The sequence below is a fragment of the Hevea brasiliensis genome, chromosome 5 (genome assembly GCF_030052815.1).
Source record: "Hevea brasiliensis isolate MT/VB/25A 57/8 chromosome 5, ASM3005281v1, whole genome shotgun sequence".
NCBI lineage: Eukaryota > Viridiplantae > Streptophyta > Magnoliopsida > Malpighiales > Euphorbiaceae > Hevea > Hevea brasiliensis.
The window spans coordinates 13,139,310-13,163,631 of NC_079497.1; the positions used below are offsets into that span (position 1 = coordinate 13,139,310).

A 24,322-nucleotide genomic window follows, 5' to 3' on the forward strand; every position below is an offset into this window, starting at 1 on the left:
GCTACAAATATTAAGGTGCAAGATATGGAGCGTCTGGAAGCAGAAATTCCAATTATTATTTGTAAGTTAGAGCGTATATTTCCTCCTACCTTCTTTGACTCAATGGAACATATTCCCATCCATCTACCATATGAGGCAAAAATTGCAGGACCGGTACAATATCGATGGATGTATCCTTTTGGGAGGTAATAGAGAATCGTTATTTTCCTTTTATGTTGTAAAAGTCATCATAAGCTTTCCCTAACTCATTTGAATATGGTGTTTTGTATTTTCAGATTTCTAAGACACCTGAAGAAAAATGTAAAAAACAAAGCAAATGTAGAAGGTTCAATATGTAATGCGTACTTAGTTGAAGAAGCATCTAATTTTTGTGCACATTATTTTGAGCCTCATGTCATAACGCGGGATCGACAAGTTCCCCGTAATGATGATGGTGAGGACAATAATGAAATCAAAGGAAATTTATTAATATTCAAGTATCCTGGTCGACCGTATGGCAGAGCTAAAACAAGATGGTTAGGAGATGATGAATATAAGGCTGCCCATATATACGTCCTTCTAAATTGCCCTAAAATTAACATATATTTGAAGTAAGTTTATAAAAACCCTAAATATAAGTTAAATCTCTCGAAAGTCATTTGTGAATTTGCCTTTTCCACTAACAATCGCCCAATTTATTTATGTGTAGGATGTTTCAGACTGAACTGCAACAGACATCACGTAATATCAGTGATGCAGAAGTTAATGAATTAATAGAAAAAAGATTTTCAAATTGGTTCAAATCTTATGTAAATCTAGATTTATATAAACCATTCCATTATCTAAATATAATTAGTAACATTATTTGTGATAATAAGGATTTAATTCTCTTTAACTTATCAGGCAAGGAGTGCAAACATTGACAATAAATTCATTAAAGATTTAGCACAGGGACCATTCAAAAGGGTGATATCATATCCTATATATTTCATAAATGGATATAGATTTCACACAATCAATCATGGTGTTAATCAATCCATGATGAATAGTGGAGTTTGCATTAGGGGATCAACATATGGTGATGCCACTGAGGATTACTACGGTGCATTGAAAGAGGTAATTCAACTAGAGTACCCTGCATTACCAATAAAGAGAGTTGTTCTCTTCAAGTGTGAATGGTTTGATATAACTCCAAATGTGGGTATTAAGGTCCACAAACACTATAACTTAGTGGACATCAATCACAGAAAAAGATTGAATAAATATGAACCATTCATACTTGCTTTACAAGCTGAACAAGTGGTTTACATCCCTTATCTATGCTTGAGGCAAGACAAGGCCGACTGGTATGCAGTGTGTAAAGTGAAGCCTAGGGCCATTATTGTCATGCCTCAGATAAATGTAATAGAGCCAATACCTAACTAAGCATTCCAAAATGAGGCAGTACAAGTGTTACAAATTGATACAGAAATTGCAAATGAACATATTGGACCCCTAGATGATCCAAGCGGTGAACCACTAGAGCTTGCATCTATTGAAGAAGAGGAACAACCAAACGAAGAAGTTTTACTTTCATCATCAAAAAGTGAAGAAGAAGATGAAAATGAAATTCATGTTTATGACGATGATAGTGATAGTGAATAAATTGTATTGTACTATATAGATAAATTGTTGATGTAGTTAATATTTTGTCATACTATTTGGGTAATGCACTTTGATTTACTAATTTGTGTATTGTAGTATTCTTAATTATGTTATTGTTTTATTTCTTATGAACAGTGAATTTGTCATAAAGGAGATGCATATAATAATTGTGCAGGCCAATATGCCAATGTTTTTATTGCAGGTTGTGTTGTTGAAATTTGGAGAAATTCAAATTTGAAGGGAGACTCTACCTAATTTTTGGTGGAAAAGAGTTTTTTTTTTTTATTCTTTCAAATTAACATTATTCTCATGTTTATGCGTTGTATAGATATGGTGTGGGGCAGACATACTATTAGTGTTTCCCAAACACCATTTACTAATGAGGAAGCTGAACCTTTGACACCTCATTCACAATCGTCAGTCCAAGCTAACACACCTGGGGTTGGCCAAGAGGATACACCTACAAATAACCAAGAGCCTTTACCTGATAGTTCACAGGGTTCTCACCCTAAACCAGAATTAGAAATTGATTTAGCAGGGCAAATCCGCCTTCGAATTCAAGAAGGAAACAAGTGAGTTAAACAACTAAATTCTACTTGGTTTATAAATGAAATTGATACACGTGTTAACTCTCCATATCTTATTTTCATGTGTAGGTTTTTTGTCGGATCTGCAGCAACTCGAGTGATCTTGAATTCCTTTAAGCAACGGATACATCCTGCAGGTGTCATGTGGAAGACTGTTCCAAAAGAAACTAAGGGCTTTTACTGGGACGAATTTAAGGTAACATCTATTTCATTTTTTTTAATTATTATTTTTGATATTCTAAAATATAGAAATCACTAAAAATATGTACTATTACATATTGCAGAAAAATATTACTGGACTACTACTGAGGAACCAGGGGTAAAGGTTTGATGGCAAGTAAAGTTGCTGAATAGTACGACATGATATCTGATTTCAAGGAGAAGAGAAAAAGGCCCCAATATGTTAGTGAAGAAGCATGGGCTCAATTTGAGCAGCATTGGGAAGACCCTCTATCATTTGAAGATCTAAGACTAATTCGAGAAACCATTGTGGTGCCCTAGATAGTCTAGGGTCGTCCACCGACACAGGTGGATCTATATCATTTCAAGAATGGTCGGATAGAATGGTGAGTTTTTCATAAATAGATGTTAGATATTTAATTTTCATCTAAATTTAAATTTATTTTCCTATATACATATTTTGTTCATTAATTATTATATAATAAGCAAATATGATTATTGTTGATGGAATTGTCACTGAATAATTGTTTGGATTAATCTGAGATTGAGTTATTATATATTTGTTGATTTTTGACAAGACAAAATGTCAAAAATATAGGTAAAACTCTATCCCTTTTTTTTAGGGAAATAGATTCCTTAAATTTATTATAGTTTATTCCTGATAACTATTTATTTATATATTGCAGGAGAAAGATTTGGGTCGAAGGCCCAATTGGTATGAGTTGTTTATTCAAACTCATACTCGCAATCATGACAAAGAAAGATCTGTGGACGAAAAGTCTAGGCGAATAAATGTAGGTACTTAACTATTTATTTCAAATAAATTATTTTCTTTATTGTATCATATCATGGATTAATACAAATTTTTCTATTTCTTACATATAGGAAGCGATAGTAGCTAGAAGGGAAGAGCTCCAACAAACTACACCTAATGCCATTGATGAGAATCAAATTTATTTGGATGTTGTTGAGGCTGGCCATAAGAGATGAATGGTGTATAAGCTTGGATCAGAATCATTTGTCATTTATCCTTCATGTCGAGTATCTTTTTCTAGGGGGTCCTCATCACATGATCCTCAATCTGCTATCTTACAATAAGAAGTACAAATTTGAAGAAGCAATTTGAAGAAGAGAGGCAACCGAGACAAGCAAAGAAACAAGCTATTACAGAACAACTTGAAGAAGAGAGGCAACAAAGGCAAGCAAAGAAGCAAGCTATCACGGAGCAATTTGAGACGCGTTTGGAAGACATGAGACAATCAATGTTGGAGAAGATGATGAGATTAGTAAGAGGCTTACTAATACCTCTACCTCCAACTTCGCCTCCACTTCCACTTGATCAGGATTGATGGTTTTGTATCTTAACTTTAACTTATTAAACTTTAATATTTTTATAATCCTAGTTTATATTTATTTTATAACATGTATGGAGTATTATTATTAATAATATTATTGGATTTTATTATTATTATTATTTGCATTTGTTATGCATTATTGATTTTTAAGCCATTAATAATTAAAATTTAACTCGTAAAATTATTTAAAAAAATTTAAAAAATTTTACTGACGAAACAAAATGGTAGTTAAAAATTATTAAAATTATTAATAAAAAATTACCAATCAAAACTATTTGATAGGTAAATATTTTTTAAAAAATATTAAAAACTTAACTACCAAAAAAAGTAGTAGGTAAATATTTTTAAAAATCATTAAAAAATTTACCTACGAAATAAAGTGATAGGTAAAATTTTTTAAAAATTATTAAAAATTATTACCGACCAAAAAATTGGTTGGTAATTATTAGTCGCTAAATCTATTTTACCTATCATATCTTTTTTGTCGGTAATTAGCGACAAAAATTTTAATCGTTAAATGATCGGTGATTCATTTTTAGCCTACGACCCTCCCATGAAATTACCTACGAAAAAATATTAATTTCACTATGAAATTATTCGTCAGTAAAATTACCTACGAACGCTATTTCGTCGGTGAAAATCACCTACGCATGAATTTGTGAACAAAAAAATTTAGTCTGTAATTCGTTGGTAATCTTAATTACTTACGAAATATAAGCAAATTTAATCGGTAATTTTCGTCGCTATATTTTTAATTTCTTTTAGTGAGAAAGGGTATCTTTCAACCTTTAGGGCAACTTTTTGATAATTTTGAACAAATCTAACTCTCTCATTTTTTATCTAAAAAAAAAAATACAAATAATATTCCTATGAAAAGTTTATCATGTCTATTTTACAATGGTATAAAATCATGCATAATAGACAAAAACAGATATAATTGCTCAAAGTAAGCATATTGAATAGCATACTGAATATGTTTCAATAAGTTCAAATTTGCAAAATTAAATTCTAGATTTAATTCTAATCACCCTAGAAAACTATTTTTCCAAAAAAATATCTATTTTATATTTTTCTATTTTTTTATTAAATAAGTAATAAAAAATATGATATTTCCGACTTGTTTAAGTTGGGTATTTTTTAAAATAAATAAGGACTCTATTTTAAGGTTTTGGGTACACATGTCATCACTGTGACTGAAAACTCACTAGAAAATGTCTCCTTCAACCTTTAGAACAACTTTTTGATAACTTTGAACAAACCTAACTCTCTCATCTTTTATCAAAGAAAAAAAAATACAAATAATATTCCTATGAAAAGTTTATCATGTCTATTTTACAATGGTATAAAAATTATGCATAATGGATAAAAACAAATATAATTGCTCAAAGTAAGCATATTGGATATGTTTCAATAAATTTAAATTTGCAAAATTAAATTCTAGATTTAATTCTAATCACCCTAGCATATGTTTAACATATCACTTAGCATATTTAGACTAGGAAAACAAGAAAATAGCACTAATACCAATGTTAGAAAAATTAATATGGCCCTAACCATATTAAATCAAGCATATTAACCTATAACCAACCTTCTATCACTAGTTCATATGGAATCACGTATTATCCACGAATTAAACATAAAATTCACAGTTTAAATGTATATGAATTGCAGATAATTCTCAAAGAAATTATAAAGAATAAAGCACCTGAGGAAAGCACATTGATAAAACCAAAATCACACTAAGAAAAAATACCAATATAGAACCACTAAAAAGACTATTTATCTCTCCTTTGTGTTACCGAAATATTGCCAAAGAATGCAGATTTATTTTTTTTCTACTATTTTTCTTTGGTTTATACATGGTTCTATTCTCCTATTTAGCATCAACTTGTATTAGTATATTGTAATACTTTACGCAATAAAAATAGAGAAAATTATTTCATATAATTTTCATTCAAATAGAAAATTTACTCATAATAAACATCTACCTATAATGAGCTCCTGTAACAATAAAATTTTAAGTCTTATATTTTAACCTTGCTTAAATAGAGCCCATCATTGATGTTCATGCCTTCGTTATGTTTATCGAAGATGGAAGTGTCATGGGTCTCAGACCAGTGTATGGTTGGCCAACACATACAACTCATTCTTAATCTCCAACGAGATTGGATTCGCCCTGTGTATCCTGTTTTGGCCATTCAATTCCACCAGACATCTCAGGTCCAAAACTTGTAAAGCTGGCCAACACAGTAACCAGTTGAAATTTCTATTTTGGTATTCACTCTCAAGAGAGAAGCTTTGGATGAAAAGCATTCAAATGCAAAACACATAAGATTTATGATACAGTCCATAAACATACAAGGCAATTAATGGAAATTCCTAGAATAAGAAATAGAACAACTTAACACATACCATTAATACATAATCATAAAAGGAAAATCAAATTCAGAAATTTAACTCAGAGACTCGTCGATTTCAATCTTGACAACCGCATCATCTTCAAAGCTATATTTTTGCGGTGGAGAAGAAGGAACTGGTATCCTGGGTGGTCCTCTACCTTTCTTCTTGTTCCGTGGCCTCGCCTATTGGAAAATAACATTCGCCAACACAATCATGAGCTTCGAAGACATTAATTCTATGCTTAATTGGAGGATTAACAAGAATTTGCAAAAGCGTAATCATCTTAGCCCCAAAAAACAATATACCCACATTGCCAAATGAGTGATTGAATCGCTTCCCTTTCGCGGTCTTCTTGTCGCCTCTGCCACAATACACTGTACAGCAGCACCCAGAACATGAAATGAGAACTAAATAAACAACTTTATTGAATGAAATTTAAAGCGAGATCGAGAGAGAGATTGAGCGTTAGTCACCAAATGGGATTGGTGGAGAGGAAGTGGAGGCAGAAAGTGAAAGGGAAGTAGTTGAATAAGAGAGAGAAATGCCCAGGGCTTCAGATTGAGAAGACGAGAAGCTAGAATTAAGTTTGAGGGATTGGGGTGTCATTGGCAGTGCCCCTGCTATCAGCGACGCCATGGCTGAGCTTCAGCTTCTTCTTGGGGATAAGCCGATAAGGTCCTTGGAGATCGTTTGGTTGGGACTCTAATCCCCGACGGCACATGAAGCTACAACATGAAATTTTTGATCCAGTGGATCGTGGGCGAATGAACAAAAGCCCAATTTACAATGAATCAAACCCAGAGAAAACCCTTTTGTTGGTTTATATAGGATCCAATTAACAATTTACTATTAGCAATTTCTCATGTTAATTAAATTCATTAATCAAATTATTATATATACATATTTTCCAATAAAGAATATTGAATATTAACTAATGATCTTTAACTTACCAATATTAAAATTGTCTCTAAAACTATGAAATCTCAAATTTAATTGATTTATTTTATTTGTGCACTGGGTCATATACTTATATGGATGGATTTACATTAGGTTGAGTGGGTAAATTTATAAAAAAAAAAATTAATATATATATTAATAAATTTATTTCATTAAAGTTAAAAAAAATAGAGTTAGTTTTATATTTTGAATTAATAAATTTAAAGAGTTCAAACTTAGATATTTTGCAATTATAAGTTCATATGTAAAAATTTATTTTTAATCATTTAAATAATATATAATGGTTTGAGATATACATAAAAATATTTTATATTTAAATTCTATCAGATAGCATAGATAAAAAAAAGAGAACTCCTCTTAATATGCAATCATCATTTTAATAGTTTTGATTTACTAAAAAATCGTAAATTTTCTTTATTATTAAAATTTATTTATTTTTATATATAATTAAGTAATATATTTAAAATTTTAATTGTGGTTAAAAATTTAATATACGTATTATGTTTTTATAATTATTTTCATAGATATAATATTACAAAAGTTAAGCATTAATAGAAAGTCCATCATCCATTTTTTTTGAACACAAGCTAAAATTATTTACAATGATGTTAATAGGTGACGATAACACTAATGGTCATATAAATAATGGTGTTAAATTGTAAGGTGAATTATAATATTATGATGAGAATTTGTTAATTTTTTTGAAATTTTTTACTATAATATTTTTATATTGAGGATAATTGTAAATTTAAAATTATAATATTAATTTATTATTTTATGAAATTATTTTCTCTTCTACATTATTATTTTATTATATATTAAAAATTTACGTGTATTATTTTTTCCTTTCAATAGATAGTTTATTATTTTATAATATTTTTCTTATTAATTGAGCAAGATAAAATTTTTTCACCCCACATATGCCTGTGCTAATTCAAACAAGTTATTATGAGTTTAAACCTATATCTACTTGAAATATTTAAAAAATGTAAATAAAATAAAATGATACTATAAAAAATTGAAAAAAAAAAAAGAATCTGACTTGAGGTATAGTTTTAATAGTGTTTGAAGAACACAACTAATAGGATACTAAAGCCATGATAATATTAGCAATTTTAATAACTGTTAGTTATTTTATTAGTTGTAAGTAGTTAATTGCTTATACAGCTATTAAAACTACTCGGTAAAAATAGTTATTAACTATTAATTATAAAAATAGTGATATATAAAAATAGTGATATAATCTTATTGATTTTAGTTAAAACGCTCCCTTAACCTCTAAAAATTAGAAAGGTAGTTTTTCATGAACTACTCTCTCAATCTCTAAATATTAATATAAATATTGTGTCTTCAAACAGTATAAATAAAAAAAAAATAATAAAAAAATTAAATATTATTTTAAAACTATTATCAAAAAGGGCTTAAATATTCAAGAGTCTAATTGGTAGAGTAGAGGATAATAAAAATTAAGTGTTCAAAATATATTGCGTTGAGTGTGGGCCTATTGGGGAATCAAAAAGGGTCCCTCCTACTTGAAGTTGTTCAATTTGATCTTCTTCTATTTCTTAGTTGGGCCCAACATGCGTAATACTGCAATATGCTCTCCACTAAACACTTTAATCAGCTATAATGGGCTTGGAATAGGAAGTTCTCATTTGGTTTTGAATTCAATGTGGCTTCTTCATCATGGGCATCTACATTAGACCTAGAAAGGGGCCAGTTTTGGTCCGGTTCAGAAATCTGAATTAAGTTTTTTCAGTTTAAGGTCTTGGGAAATTAGAAATAGTTATTAAGATTCCTTTTAATTTTAGTTTAGTTTTGATTCTACTTCGATTTTGGCTTTAATTAAATTAAATAGTTGAAGGTTTTTTAATTATTTATTTTTTTAAATAGTTTATTTTGACTCAAAATCAAATCAACAAATTAGTTCGATTGAATATTAATTTTAATTAATTTAATTTCATTTAATTTTAATTTTAAATTAGATTGATTTAGTTCTAATCCCAAATCGGCCCGCAATCATATGTAATCTATATACACAAATACAATTTGATTTATTTGATGAAATTTTTAATCAAGTTGATTTTTTTATTATTTCTAAATAAAAAAAAAACACACAAATATCAAAAAATTTTCCTTATAATATTCAAATTTTAATTAATTTAAATAAAAAGATTGTAGTCCATTAGGGCTACAAGCCATTGAAACAACTGAAGTTCCAAGAATTAGATCATAAACATAATTACAAGTAACATGAGAGTATTTATGATTTCAAGATGCATATTTGCACATGCTTTTGCTTATGGTTATGGTTATGCATGTTCTTGTAAGAAAACAATTAAGTGTTTTTGGGTATCTACGAATCAAGTTGGTGTCTATTGTAGTTGGATATTGAGATTCGATGCAGATGCAACTTCCTATAACGGTAATTGTAAGAATCTTTGGGAACAATCAAATCTCCCTTTTTTATATCAATTCATTCAAGCCATCTTATCGAGGAAGATAGCTTCTCATCAACTCTCGAGTCCTAATAAAAATAAAAATAAAAAATTATGATTTTTTTTTTATTTCATCAAAATTTTTTGAAGAGATCAGAAGTTATCATCGTTTTTAATTTCTTATATTAAAATAATAAATTTTATGATAATAATTTATATTTGGATAACTTGGATTTATCATGGGAATTATCATTAAGTTTTATTTAATAATAAATTTGGAATAGAAATCATTCATATCTAATGTAAACCAAACAGATCCTTTAATGCTTTCAGATATAAAGTGACGGCTCCAATCAAGTCAAATGCAATTTTTTTTTTTTTAATGGAGGCGTCGACATAGTTAAATGGGCTATATAATAAAAAATAGCTCTATCCTTTCTCCACTAAAAAGATAAATAATTTTAAAAGAGATAAATAGAGATATTCGAACTTGAGACATCCTCGCTCCTTATATTTTAAATTAATATTTAGATATAATATAATTAAAATTATAATAAAATCGTAATTACATATTTGATTACGATATTTGGTAACACAAAAAAATTGATGTAACGAAATAATAATTACATTATGTAATCAATTATATTTAAAGTAACGTAATAATTTTTACATATAAAAAAAATATATAATCAATATTACTTGTTTTAATATTTTTTTATTTATTTTTAAAATTATCGTGGCCACCACTATTATTATTATTACTATTATCATAACCATAGTCACTATTTGACCATCCTTGTGGTATCATTTAGCCATTATCATTTCTATCATTATCATCACTACCTTACCTTGTTATTATAACTTAATCACTATTGTTGCTACCACCACCACCTAAATACCATTACCACTATCACTACCATCTCTATCATTATATTATAACTTAATCCATAGATGTGTAATTTGATCTAATTCACGATAAAAAAAAAATTGCATTTAATTTATTATAAATTTAAAATGTAAATATATGAATTTATAGATTCAAGACAAACCAAACAATTTAATATCGCATTTTCATCTTTATATGGCCTATAAGCAATGTGAAAGCTTGACAACCAACTAGCTATGAAAAGCATTGGTGTTCACCATGCGATTGTATCTATATTCCCTTTTTTTTTTCAAGTTATTTTTTGAATTTTGAAATGAAAGCAAAACCTTTAATTTAATAATAAGTAAATTTATATTTATTAATAAATTAAGACATTGTTATTTAATTATATCATAATTGTTCTTTTTTTTTATAAAAAATAGAAAATAAGGCAAGCTCTAATAAAGCTTTGATTACCCAATGAGTGGGCAACCATCAAATGGGACATTTACCCACTTTCTGCATAAAAATTAGAGGATTTAAAGGACACCCAATATAGGCTGCATGTGCAAGAGAGGAAAAAAAAAAAAAAAGAAACTGAAAGTGGGTCAAAGATCTTGTAAAGTAATGGAAATTCGATTACAGAATTGATTAATTAAGAAGACTAATTGAACAAATGTGAACAAGGTTCATGAATTAATTTGAGTTCCCATGTGAGTCGAGGAGAAGATCAGAGAATGTTTAGGGGCGAAGAGAGGCACGTGACAAACAGATGAGCCAACGGGCAGCCCGTGTGAATGTAGACACAGGCCCACAGCACGCTAGGGCGAAAACAGAATCTAAGGTCAAAAGGCCACTAAGCCACGTCCACACATGGCCTTTATAAGACCAACCCACGTTAATATGACTTTACCTTTAAATAAATATGGGGTAGAGAGGGAGACACCCCTATTCCCATACCCATTATTTTAAGGTCTTATGTGCTTTGGAAACATGCCTGCAATAACGCCACTGCAAGCTATCATTACTTAAGAGCAGCAAAGAGAGAAGAAGATTAAATATTTATATATTATATTATACTTCTGATTTAATTAGCCTATGCTTTGATAGCAAAGGAATCATCACAAATCAACACACTATTTTATCAACTAATTTAAGGAAGATGGGGAGAAAAAATAAATGGAAAAGAAAAAGAAAGAAGGAAAATCCAGCACACTTGACATGGAAGGGAGAGTATTGCTACTACTTCCCCATGTATGATACAAAATATGAAAGAAAGAGATTAATTTCAATTTGAAGCTTGTCGATCTCATGGATGATGGGTAGTATTAGAAGTTGGCGGTGCTGCTACTGCTGGTGGAGGTACTGGGGGCTTGCATTGGTAGCATTTGGCGAAGAGCCCAAATGTGTCAACTTGCTTGACAAAGTTGGTCATGCTGGCCCATCCACCGAACCCAAAACCAACAACCAAAACCCACACCACCACAAAGGTGTTTACAACATACATGGCAGTCCAGCTTGGTAAAAAGGACGGAGGCTTTTCTGCTGCGTTCTGCAAGAAAACAATAAAAAAAAAATAATTGAGCCAACTGAATCTGAACTAGGTTGAAGAATTTCTCGACAGGATCTATATATGTGGTGACTAATTAGTAGCTATCTAACTCTTGTTTTGGATGATTTTGGAAAGAGAAGAAGGAAGATAGCCAGCTCATTCAAAGACAGGGTACAACTCTCCCAACTGTAGCATATAACAAATTGAAAACGACAAGCCAACTCCCTCAATATTTCCAAATCCAAGCCTTAAATGCCCCATCTTGTACACTTGCCACCTCCCACTCAGCCCTTAAATGCCCCATCTTGAATACTTGCTACTTCCCACTCGGGCTCAGGCTCTCTGTTAGTGTTAGGATTTAGGACACACTGCCACTAGAATGTGGGGTTTCCCATCAAACGCGGAGCGTGCCCACTAACTCTGTTATCACCAACATACCCTTAACATATCAAGATAATTACAACACAACCTTTTTCATTATTTTCACTCGATGAATAAAGAAGTTAAAGTTAGTGGCCCTAGTGGGTCGACTATGGGAGTGAGCAAGAGCGAGCGACTATGTTCTTTTTTATATTCCTCAGAAGAAGAAGCAACATTTCTTTCTTTTTAATAAGTTTTTACCTGTCTAGCAGAGGCTTTTCTGTAGGTAAGCATGTGGGCCAAAGATGGGACGATGTAAACGGTGAAGCTGACCAGCAGTGCACCAACTGCAGAGTTAATAGGTCCAAAAAATGGGAAAATAATGGCCAAAAACCATATGGGTATCACCACCGGCAGCCTTGCAAGTGCCCTCAGGCATATGCTCTTGGTGTCATGCATTCCTATCACCTTCTCCCACACAAAGTACAGAGGTGTACATGCGAATCCAAATGTTATGAACTGCATCATCATTCCAATTTATTACTTGTGTCAGATTTCCACTTCAAAATTAATACAATCAAGAGTTTAATTATCTAGTAATCAGACCTGGTGAATAAGCATTAAGATAACAGCAGCATCACGGAATCCAGTTTTGGGGAGAAGAGAGAAGGCGTTAGAATGATTGAGTAGTTCATCGCCGAAAGCCCAGTAGACGGCGGTGGCAGACGGAATTGTTAGTGTAAAAACGTAGAGTGTAGCTAGTAAATATATGTACTTGAATTTTTGAGGCTTCCACATAGCGTGCATGATTTCCCTGTAACAAAATTTACACCAATTATTCAGACTAACGGGTAAAAGTTGCATTGATTAAATGACTAAATTGACCTTTATGCCATTGGATTCTCCCTAGTTAAGCTAACTACTACATCATCGCTATTGAGTCCATGATTAGGAATCAATAATAATCATGCAACAGTGCAAAGACAAAGGAGAATAGATTATAGTTTAGGAGCAAGCTGGAACACAGGGAAGAAGGCAGGGTCATTCACTGTTCAATTATCCTAGACCTAAATAAATAATCTTCCATGATTTTGTCTGTGGGTCTCGAACCCGAGGAGATGGCAAAAGCTGCAAACAGAAGCCGTGTAGAAACAAGTGAAAAGAAGAGAGAAAATAATACTAAGTGGATTAAAAAGTAAAAGCTTACACTGTAACAGCGTGTCCACCAAACGTATACAGGATGTTGGTTGCTCCGGTGAAGTAAAGCACTAGCTTTTTGGGACCAGTGTGCGTTACTCCTTCGACCTGCAGATAAAAAATCGACACAAGTGTAACTAGTAAATACCACAATTAAACATGGAGGTAACCGGGTAAAAGTGTTAATTTGGGGATTATTACCTGGCCATGAACAAGTGCTGCTATGGCTAGGTACCAGGCAGTGTACGTGGTCATACCAAGGCCAAGAAAAGCCCAAATCCGGTAGTTGTGAAAAGAGGGTATGAAAACTGTAGTAGCACAGCAAGCTCCAAAAATGTATGTCCATGTCCTCTTGTCCAAATGGTCGTTGATGTAGTATATGTTACTGTGTTATCGTCAATGAAACAACAGTTTAAAATCAATGGAACAAAACCTAGATCAGATTTTTACTAATTAAAGAATAGAAAATGAAAAATGGTCTTACCTTGCACAAGCAATAAGTTGAATGACAGATCCAAAGAGAAGGAAAGTACAATTGAACGCAAGTCCTACTGCCTTCCAGTACGGACCCAGTAACCCATCAAGCACTTCAAACCACTGTAATCCATAAATAGTGTGCTTTTTTAGTATAGTGGAGAATTAGGTAGTTTATAGCCTGGAAGATTGGTGGGACTTGAGACTTGAGAGTAGTTTTTAGAAGCAAGAACGAACCTGTATAACATGGTTCTTGAAGCTCACGTTCTCTTTCTCCTTTCGGCTTCTGTACTCTATGTACAGCACACTGATAAGATAAGCAGTCCAGCTTCCTACAAGCCCATAGAATATTTGAAACAAAATCCCTGACAGCATACCCAGTTGAGAGAAGGAGTAAGGCAGTGTCAATAGTACTTGCGCTACCTGCAACACAAATCACCAGAATTGGTCCCTCTTTCTAAAGAAAACAAGAAAAGGAATTTTTTCCCCCTTTTGTTAAAAATGGGTAATTGTTGTATGTACTTGATTGGAAGCACAACTGAACCAAGCATCCCAGGCAGAGCCACCGTGCCAGAGAAAATTCTTAACGCTAAACATGGAGTTTTCTTCTTCTTTCTCTTCCTCTTTGCCCTCATGCTCTGTCTCGCTGAAGTTGGAGACTATTGCTTCTTCTGCTTGCTTCTGAGGCAACATTGTCTTCGTTTTGCTCTAAAGGCAACTACTAAATCCTGGTAGATCTGAAACATATACAAGACAGTAAATGAGACAAAAACTATAATCTAAACGAAGCCCCAGAAAACGAAAGCCAATATATATGTAAGAGCCCCCACACAAAGATCCAAGCAAATCACCGGAATCCCCTTGTAAACTTTATAAATAGTAGTTAACTTCCACAAAATTCAAAGAAAAGCCAAAAAGAAAAACAGAAAATAATGTTGAAAACAAAAAGAGCAGAGTTTCAATATGTTTTCACGAACCAGACTAAAGAAGAGAAACCCAATACACCACTATAAAACCAACCTCGTTCTGAGAGGTCTCTTTCGCGTAAAAAGATTGATCAAGAAACCGATCGCAGATCCTTCTCTATGACCCAAAATGACGAAGTTTTCAAAGCCTGACTTTTGCTTGACTTAATTTATTTCCTTTTCTTCAGAACGGAAAACAGGTAAGCTGGCTATCAATTAGATATAGTTAGGAGGGAAAGCAGAGGCGATATATATAGAGAGAGAGAGTGTGTGTTTAAGAATTCTCAATTCCAAGATTCTGCAGAGATATAGCCATAAATGTCTTCAAACAGCAGCGAACAAAAAATGAAAAATAATAATAATAAAAAGAAGAAGAAGAGAAGAAATCTTTGAGCTACGGATCTCTTTAGTAAAAGCTTCTCTTTAATGCGCCACCAATCTCTATAGACAAAAGGCAGTTCCTAAGCCCAAAGACGGCGAGACCTCAAAAGCAGGAAAAGAGAGAAGCTAAAAATCTGGGCGTTTCAATGGACTGAATAGATGTTTGAAGGAAAAGAAAAAGACCCTTTTTTCACTGCTATTCAGCTACTTAACAAGTAATACTACTACTTAAAAACAAACCATATAGAAAGAGAGAGACCACTACTGCTGCTGCTATTAATATGCAATAGTGTTTGCGTATAATACTATATTTGCTTTGGTTTGTATTATCTTTGGCTTTGAAATTCCTCGCTTTCACTATCGTCTTTTTAAAGTGGGAGTTGAAAGGGAAAGACCAAACCCAAGCTCTCTGTATTCCACTTCCGATTCGATTCCCTTTGGGTCTTTCGTTTTTGCTCTGTTACTTGCAACTTCGAAAAAGAGAACTTAGAGATCTAAGAGACAGAGACTTCGTTCTCATCACTAGAACTCATCAAACTAACCATGGACCTTCCTTTTTATAGCCCAAGAAAACTCCCGCAACGGCTTCTATTTTAATTCAATTTTACCTTTTCTTTTCCGTTGATAATGTTTAGGTGGGGAGAGCTTTTGGTTAGTCTCACTCAAAAATTTTGGCGTGTAATTTTGAAAGTATGAATTTTATAGTATTTCACTTCTAATATTTTAATTTTAATTTTTTATTAAAAATTTTTAAATTTTAACTTTATTTTATAAAATTTTTTTCTAAATTTACCTAATATTTAAATTAATTTTTATTAATTAATATATTTAATAAAATATTCGTATTCTTCAAGAGAAAGGGGCTGCAAGAAGCTCAGATCCAAATCCCAGTCAATAATTCCATGAATTTAAGTTCCCAATTAATTCCCTCTCTCAATTTTTAATTTTTTTAATACTATTGATGAAAAATTGTCCATTTCTCTCACTAAAAATTTTAATTCATCGAGGCTCCATCAAACTGTCCCCCAATCAATACGTAGATTCTATTTCCACGCATGTCTAATCTCACGTGCTTCACACTCTCCTCAAAGTAGCCCATTTTCAATCCACCATTTACATGAGCGAGTGGCCGTGACCATCACTGTTTTAAAGATGCGATAGGATTTCTCAATCACGGGCCGCCCGACCCAACAGACATGTGAAAATGGAGGCCCATTATTATTATTTATCATTTTCATTTTCACTATTGTGAGATCAGCGCAGACGGACACGTTTCCTTTTTTTTTAATAGATTTGGCTCGAGCCGAGCCATGATGGCCCCAGCTGAAAGATTTCTCGCACGCTTGAAAAAGAAACACGCGCGTAATCAAATCCCCACTTGCCGCCGGCTCGTAGGAACATATACCCTTTTTATGGCTCAGTGTGGCCCATTATCGGCGGTCCTAATCCCAAATCCAATTCACCACTAGATAAAAGAGGCTTCACCTGGAGACAAATCCAAGTGGTGGTGGTGATGGTAAACATAATGCTTGCAAAACGCAGTGGCTGTCGAGTTGAAACGGGTGGGTGATGGCTCCCAGCAAGAGAAGGCAGAGTTGCAGTTTGACCAAACAGTGAGGTGGTAAGATAGGAGGCAATGAAAGATTAAAAAGATTAAACAATGTGGGGTTAGTGGAAGATGTAATGATTAGTGAATAGATTTTGACGCCACTCTCTGCTATTTTCCACGAGATTAAAATTTGGCATGTGGTACGTCCATGTCCCTCACATGGGCCCCGCGATTTCCGTGGCCCACTTTCACTGTACCTCAAATCTAATTATGAATTGATTTTTATTTTTTATATTAAATTAAAAGTATTTTTTATTTTTATTAATTAAAAATTAATAAGCTAATAAAGAAGAAAATTAATTTTATAATCATTAAAATTTTTTAAAATAATTTAAACTAAATAAATACATTTTAGATGGGATAAATTATTTAAACATAACTTTTAAATAATTTATAAATTTAATTAAAAGGTGTTTAAAAGTTAAAATTATGAAAAGATATATATAATTAAGTATTATAATTATTAAAATAAAATAATAATAATAATTTTTAAAAATTATTATTATATAATATTTTACTTAATTAAAGAATAATTTTAAAATAAATAAATTTTTTATTTATAACTTTTTATTTATTTTAAATAATTTTTTAATTAATAAATTAAATCAAATATTAACTTATCTATTACTTTTTATTTATAAATAAATTTAATTGACTTATAAATTAAATTAAATATTTTTTTATATTTATAACAATATATATTATTGGTAATATGATATGTATAAGCATCAAAATAATTTTATAAGTATCCATATAATTTCAACTGTTATTATAAAAGTAATTAATATTTTTGACACCAAATAATTAAGAAAAATGTTTTGATAAACTTTGAAATAAATAGGTAGAAGGATGTAATCAGATTGATAACAAGCAGGCAATCATTCTATTTTAATCGGAATTTTATTTTAATTAATATATTTAAATTTATTTTAAATTTAAAATTAATTTTAAATTATTCACATTTGTCTTTAGTCTGATTGTCATTATCTAAGAATTCATTTAATTTATATATACAATTAATAATTATATTAAAATATATTTTTTTTTGTTAAAACCTGTATTTTAAAATTTAATAATCTTATAAAATTATTTAAATTTTCTTTTTAAAATATAATATTCTAACATGTTTAACTAATATTTTATATAAATAGATTCATATAATGAATATTTCACCCTTTTGATAATTTTATGGAAGAGGAAGGAAAACAACATAAAGAAAATTTTTATTTATTTTGTTTTCTTTATTTTTCTCCTTGTGTTTGGATAAGTGGAAAAAAAAAGTAAAAGCAAAATAAATTTATTTTTCTTTAATTGAAAAGAGGAGGCATAGAAAAGAAAAATAATTAAAATTACGATTTTACCTTAATAAGAACACAATAAAAAAATTAAAATTAAAATTATATATATATAATATAATTATTATATGTACAAAGACTATATTATAATTATTAATTATGATAAATTTCATATGGATCTCATCATACACACAATAATTATATTTAGGAAATTCTTTCACTTTTTAAGAGATTAAAGTATAAAATATTTATAAAAAAAATAAATATTTATACATCAATAATTAGATTGAGCTGTTGAAAAAAAAAATCTAACTCCAAAATATCTAAGCATAGTTTTATTATAATTAAAAAAAAAATCCAACAATATAATGAAATTTGATTATTAATTTTGATATTGATTTTTCAATTTTTAGTTTGGTGACTTAAAAAATTATACTGACTGAATTAATCAGTTAACATTGTTCCCAAAAGCAATTATTGAATATAAAATGATTGATCCTCAAAGACATTTCCACATGGCTATTAATGCAAATTAATAATATAATAATAAAGAATAGTGAATAAATTTGATAAAAAAAAAGGTTTTATACTGTGAAATTGACATTGTGTTTGGAGCCACATGCACTCGTTCTGGGTTTTGATGGGGACATTGCTTCGCGTCGTATTAACCAATTACTTAATTCATAATTGATAATGTAAATCTTTGTTTTTTTTCACAATATAATATTTTTGATTAAAAAATAATATTATTAAAAAATATTGATATTATAATCGATTATAAAAAAATAAAATCACTGTCAATGTTAGGTTCAGAGTCCTAATTATAATAAAAAAAAATGTTGGACTAATCCTACCAAAACGCAATTGAAATCATGAGATACTTTGGAGAATAGCAGTGTTGGGAGGCAAGCTTTTATGGATGAAACGCATTAGCAAAACACTGGAATCTTTAAATTAGGCAGATAAAATAGAAGGGTTGGGTGTGGATGGGGCCATTAATTCCATAAAATCCAAAGGCGAAAAATACCTTTTGATTGTGAGATTTTGATGCACTTGGGAGGGTACTCGATGCCTCCACTTTCACTTAACCTTTCACTTTTCTGGATGGCCAGGGCCAGCCATTTGTGTCTCTCCAGAGAGTTGGTGCTGCTCAGCCTGGTGAAGGTAAACGTAAACGTAAACGTAAACGTAATCTGGGATTCTGGGTTATTAACAGCATTAAATTTTAATATATCATATTACTGCAGTGTCAATGTTCCAAAATAATTACAAAATTATTGGTGAATGGATGGAGTTATGTAGACATCAAAGCTAGACAATGCAGTAATGAATTTTGCAGGACCATTTGCTGATCCACATGGGGTTAACCCCCCCTATGAGTTAACACTGGAATAGCCTATAGAAAGGTGGCTGCTAGTGGTCTGTGGTCCAGCAAATGGCAACACCTGATGTGGTGGGTGGTCAAATGGATCAGAATAATAATCGTGTCAATTAGGCTACCCCAAGCTTTGCAACTGCAATTCATGGTGGGAGAGTGATGGTCCTTCTACCTCTGCATCCCAATCAAAGTCCATGTATAGCGGTTATGCAATACATACATATATAATTATACATATTGAGATTAAAATTTCTTTCTTCAATATAATATAAAAGGAAAATTATGTGTGGAGGATTATGGGATGTTTGGGAAATGATTAGAACAAGTATTTATTGCCCCAAATAAATATTTATAAGTATTGGTTGTGAATGAAGAATAATAAGACAGGACATTCATAGTTGATGTTGTAGCATTACCCATATGTAGCTTATCAATCCCTTTCAATATCTCCAATAATTCCCATATCTCTGTCTCCTTGCTAATACATTCCATGCAAATTAAGGTCACTATACTATTGTTGTTTACCTCAAATATCAGCCAAATTAAGTTTGGTACCATAAACCTTTCATATACACTTTTCTTTCTACTACTTTTAATTTCTAATATATTAGTATTTCAACAATTAAATATCGGATTCATTACTTCAAAATTCTAACAAGACACTCATTCTTGATTAATTTTATTTCATTTTTTCATTTTTTTTAATTAAAAAAGTTTAGAAGTAAAAAGAATATTTATATAAACAGTTGTGTATTATAAGTTATTGAAATTAAATCATGTGAGTAATATATCATCTAGATAGAACTCACCTTTAAAAATTAACTTGTAATGAAAAGATACTTTGAAATTTATTAAGTTCTTACTAAATTTATCCCTTAACCACGTGTGAGTAACAAATAATTTATCTCAGGACTAGAGAGAGCTTACAAATTACTAGAGATTTACTGTAGAATTTATGCATCGCTTACTTAGAAAGAATTTTAATAGTAATTAGTGGAATTTAAATTCAAAATAAACTGTTGAATTTATTTTTCGTGGGAGATTAATAAGGTAAAACACCAATTAAGCATAATATATAGTTGATATTGGATAAAAAGTGGTAGCTTATTAAATTTTAATAATTGGTGAAAAATGACGAGACTTGCAAAGGGAATTGGGATAAGAGAGGAAACAATTGACTAATGGAGGGTATGGACCCCAAAAAAAAGAAAAAGGAGTGATGAGGCCCACGGATATTATTTCTAGCAAAGTGTCAACAGTTGGTCCTTATCCTTGGGAGAGTGAGAGACTCACAACATCAATGCCTTAAATGGCTACTGACCAAAGATATCTGCGCTAAATTTCGGACCAATCATGGACTGTCCATTTTTTAATTTTTAATTTTTACTTTCTCCATTTATTTTTATATTTATTTTTTAAAATTATTTTATTTAAAATTATTTAATATTTTAAAAAATTAATATATATTAATTATTTTTTTTCAATTTACTCTTTATATTTATAAAGCATAATAATTATTTATATAATTTTTTTTTTATAATTCATTTTATCACCTCTCCCCTGTATCTCTCTCTATATTAATTAAGTGAGATAAATAATAATTTTATTATCATTTAAATAATTTAATTTTTTTAATAACTATATAAAAATCTTAAATAATAAATAAAAATTTATTATTTGTTTCCTCAAGTTTCACCCTCTCTTTTTCTCCTTTTTAATGTTCAAAACTTCAAATTGCTGCGTCTTCATGATTTTGGCTTCAAACTATACAGACTTATTGCATTTGTCTTTTTAATTCTTTTCCCTTTAATCTTCTTTTCTTGAATTGATTTTTTTTTTGTTATTTTTCTGTGAATTTAATTAATCAAATACACAATTTTTAAATTTTTTTATGTATAAAAAATAATGGACAAATTTTAGATTTCAACTTTTTTTATATATATAGTAAATGTGATCCTATTAAGCTTTTGACAAGAAGAGATAAATGCTTGGAATGAAAGACCTTATAACAATTGAAATCTACATTTTTCCTTTGGTAATAGCAGAAACAACAACTGAATTATCAACCTCTACAGTTATAACTTGAAAAATCAAGATTCTAAGTATACTACTTCAAGTCATGTATTAAAGACATTACAAGAACCTTATAAATTCCCTAATCAATGTGTTATAACAAGTACGCAAATATAAGGTACACACACACATCGCACAATCACATAGTATTGAAAAGAGAAGAATAATAACACATGATTTAACGTGGTTCAATTGTAAGGTCTACGTCCACGGGCAAGAGAAGAGAAAAAATGTTCCACTATGATAAAAAGAGTGAGATACAATTAATCAGAACTCTCAAACCCTAACCCCAGTACATTTCTCCAATATCTCACAACTTTTTACCGCAAAGGGTAGAATATTATAATATTTATACTGGTCGATACCGCGGGGGCGTTGCCCTCTACTACCACCACAGATCTCACTTTTTATTCCAATCGGATCGCAGCGTGAAAACTTTTGGGTTGGGTCACAATTCGGATCCATGAAAAAATATATCCAAAATTCTAGCCACAAAATATAACAATTCTTCCCCTTGGCTTGAATTCCTTTTATCATCAACAAAATAACCACAAAGTACTCTGTCTTGCCATATGCCCTCGCAAGAGCATTACTGAGCACTACAAACACCAACCAAGTCTAGGCAATGTCTAAACTTGCTGACTGGGACTCTCTTAGTCATCATATCTGCTGGATTATCATGTGTAGAGACTTTCTATACAACTATAGTCCCCTGAGATACAATGTCCCAAATGAAGTGATATCTGACATCAATGTGCTTAGTTCGCTCATGGTACATTTGATTCTTTGTAAGATGTATTGCACTCTGGCTGTCACAAAACACTGTTGCCTTGTTCTGTATCAACCCAAGATCACCCACCAAATCTTGTAACCATAAAACTTCATTTACTGCCTCTGCTAAGGCCATATATTCAGCCTTTATGGTAGACAAAACAACTATAGCTTGCAATGTTGCCTTCCAATTGATAGCACTTCCAGAAAGAGTAAACAAATAACCTGTCAAAGATCTCCTCTTGTCTAAATCCCCTGCAAAATCTGAATCCACATAGCCAACAACTGAATCACTCATCTTGGCCCAGTCAAATGTCAAACAAACATCTGTAGTACCCTTCAAATACCTCAAAATCCATTTCACTGCCTGCCAATGCACTTTCCCAGGACACGCCATGTATCTACTCACAACACTAACTGCATGTAAATTGTCAGGTCGGGTGCATACCATAGTATACATAATGCCACCAGCAGCACTCGAATAGGGAACACTGGATATGTGCTCCATCTCCTCATCTGTTTTGGGTGACATGTCTGCAGATAACTTGAAATGGGCAGCAAACGGAACAGTCACAGGCTTAGCATTATTCATGTTGAAACGCTTAAGCACTTTCTCAATATAGACCTGTTGAGACAAGAAAAGCTTCCCAACACTTCTTTGCAGCACCCAAATCTTTCATCTCAAACTCATCACTCAACTGCTTTTTTAGAATGTTAATTTGTGACATGCTTTTAGTAGCAACAAATATGTCATCCACATACAACAGTAAATAAATAAAGGAATCATCTGAAAGCTTCTTATGATACACACAACTATCATATGAACTACAATTAAAGCTATTACGAACCATAAATGTATCAAATCTTTTGTACCACTGCCTAGGAGACTGTTTCAGACCATATAAAGATTTCTTAAGTAAGCAAACACGGTTTTCCATACCTCGAATCAGAAATCCCTCAGGCTGACTTATATAAATTTGCTCCTCCAACTCACTATGCAAAAATGTTGTCTTCACATCTAGTTGCTCAAGCTCTAGATCATGAAGAGCAACTATAGCAAGTAAGACTCTGATAGAACTGTGCTTTACAACTGGAGAAAACACTTTATTAAAGTCAATCCCCTCCCTCTAAGTAAAGCCTTTTGCTACCAACTGTGCCTTATATCGAGGTTGTTACACTCATTTCATATAGGCATTTTAGGATAGTTTTGCATCCATTTTGCCCTTATATTTTAGTATATTTTATATTTTTAGTTTTATTTTAGCTTATTTGTTAACTTTAGGTACTTTATATTTGATTTTTGTAATTTTGTTGTTTTTGATAGGATTTTGTGGCAAATCAAAGATCAATGAGTGCATTAGGAACTGATTTGAAGAAATTTGAAATTCTTTAAGCATGGAGGAAAGTTGAAAAAATCAAGCTTTGAAAGAGCAAGTTAGCCAAAATTTGCTTAAGACTTTACTTATGATGTTGCTTAGGGTATATCATATAAGCTTAACCTTAAGCTTGTTCAAGCTGAAAGTCAAGCACGGCTTAAATCCTACATATTCAAGCTTTTACTCCACAACCTGCTGAGAATTGCTTAAGATCTTGCTTAGGGTAAAGCGGCAGTGCTTAAGGTGTAGCACAAGTCAAGCATGAGCAGAAAAGTCCATTTTACTCCAAGTCTTCTGAGATTTGCTGAGGGTCTGCTTAACCTTAAGCAGACAGTGCAACCAGAGGCTGAAATTTGCTAAGAAGCTGCTTAGGGTTAAGCAAAGACCCTAAGCATCGCGAACGTGAATAATGCTGCTGACTTGGATAATTTTATACCTCATTTCCTATCCACTCCTTGGCCCCTATTCACTTGTAGGGCAACTTTT

General features: G+C 31.3%; 2 protein-coding genes across 3 annotated transcripts; both read right to left on the minus strand.

The window, feature by feature from the left end:
- Positions 1-6,042: 6,042 nt before the first annotated feature.
- On the minus strand, positions 6,043-6,890 carry LOC110661945 (30S ribosomal protein S31, chloroplastic). Its single transcript, XM_021820785.2, has 3 exons — positions 6,619-6,890; positions 6,455-6,519; positions 6,043-6,327 (listed from the first exon to the last, which is right to left on the minus strand). The coding sequence occupies exons 1-3, from the start codon at positions 6,779-6,781 to the stop codon at positions 6,199-6,201; spliced, it is 357 nt and encodes a 118-aa protein (XP_021676477.1). The 5' UTR covers positions 6,782-6,890; the 3' UTR covers positions 6,043-6,198.
- Positions 6,891-11,455: 4,565 nt separating this feature from the next.
- Positions 11,456-15,860, minus strand: LOC110661944 (auxin transporter-like protein 2). 2 transcript variants are annotated; one of them, XM_021820783.2, is made up of 9 exons: positions 15,009-15,860; positions 14,511-14,725; positions 14,226-14,411; positions 13,999-14,111; positions 13,716-13,899; positions 13,525-13,622; positions 12,924-13,131; positions 12,579-12,836; positions 11,456-11,957 (listed from the first exon to the last, which is right to left on the minus strand). In XM_021820783.2, exons 2-9 carry the CDS (start codon positions 14,679-14,681, stop codon positions 11,715-11,717), a joined length of 1,461 nt encoding a protein of 486 aa, XP_021676475.2. In that variant the 5' UTR covers positions 14,682-14,725; positions 15,009-15,860; the 3' UTR covers positions 11,456-11,714. The 2 variants fall into 2 exon arrangements, with proteins under 2 accessions (XP_021676475.2, XP_021676476.2); XM_021820784.2 differs by having other exon boundaries at positions 14,966-15,860.
- Between the last annotated feature and the right edge of the window lie 8,462 nt (positions 15,861-24,322).

What these genes read in the sequence shown, in the direction of transcription:
- LOC110661945 (XM_021820785.2), bottom strand. Translation starts at nt 6,781, where the DNA reads ATGGCGTCGCTGATAGCAGGGGCACTGCCAATGACACCCCAATCCCTC. An exon ending in CTCTCCACCAATCCCATTTG is followed by an intron (nt 6,520 to 6,618) that starts GTGACTAACGCT and finishes GCTGCTGTACAG; the next exon opens with TGTATTGTGGCAGAGGCGAC. An exon ending in TCAATCACTCATTTGGCAAT is followed by an intron (nt 6,328 to 6,454) that starts GTGGGTATATTG and finishes ATTTTCCAATAG; the next exon opens with GCGAGGCCACGGAACAAGAA.
- LOC110661944 (XM_021820783.2), bottom strand. Translation starts at nt 14,681, where the DNA reads ATGTTGCCTCAGAAGCAAGCAGAAGAAGCAATAGTCTCCAACTTCAGC. An exon ending in TCAGTTGTGCTTCCAATCAA is followed by an intron (nt 14,412 to 14,510) that starts GTACATACAACA and finishes TTTGTGTTGCAG; the next exon opens with GTAGCGCAAGTACTATTGAC. An exon ending in GGTGGACACGCTGTTACAGT is followed by an intron (nt 13,132 to 13,524) that starts GTAAGCTTTTAC and finishes ATTTTGTTACAG; the next exon opens with GGAAATCATGCACGCTATGT.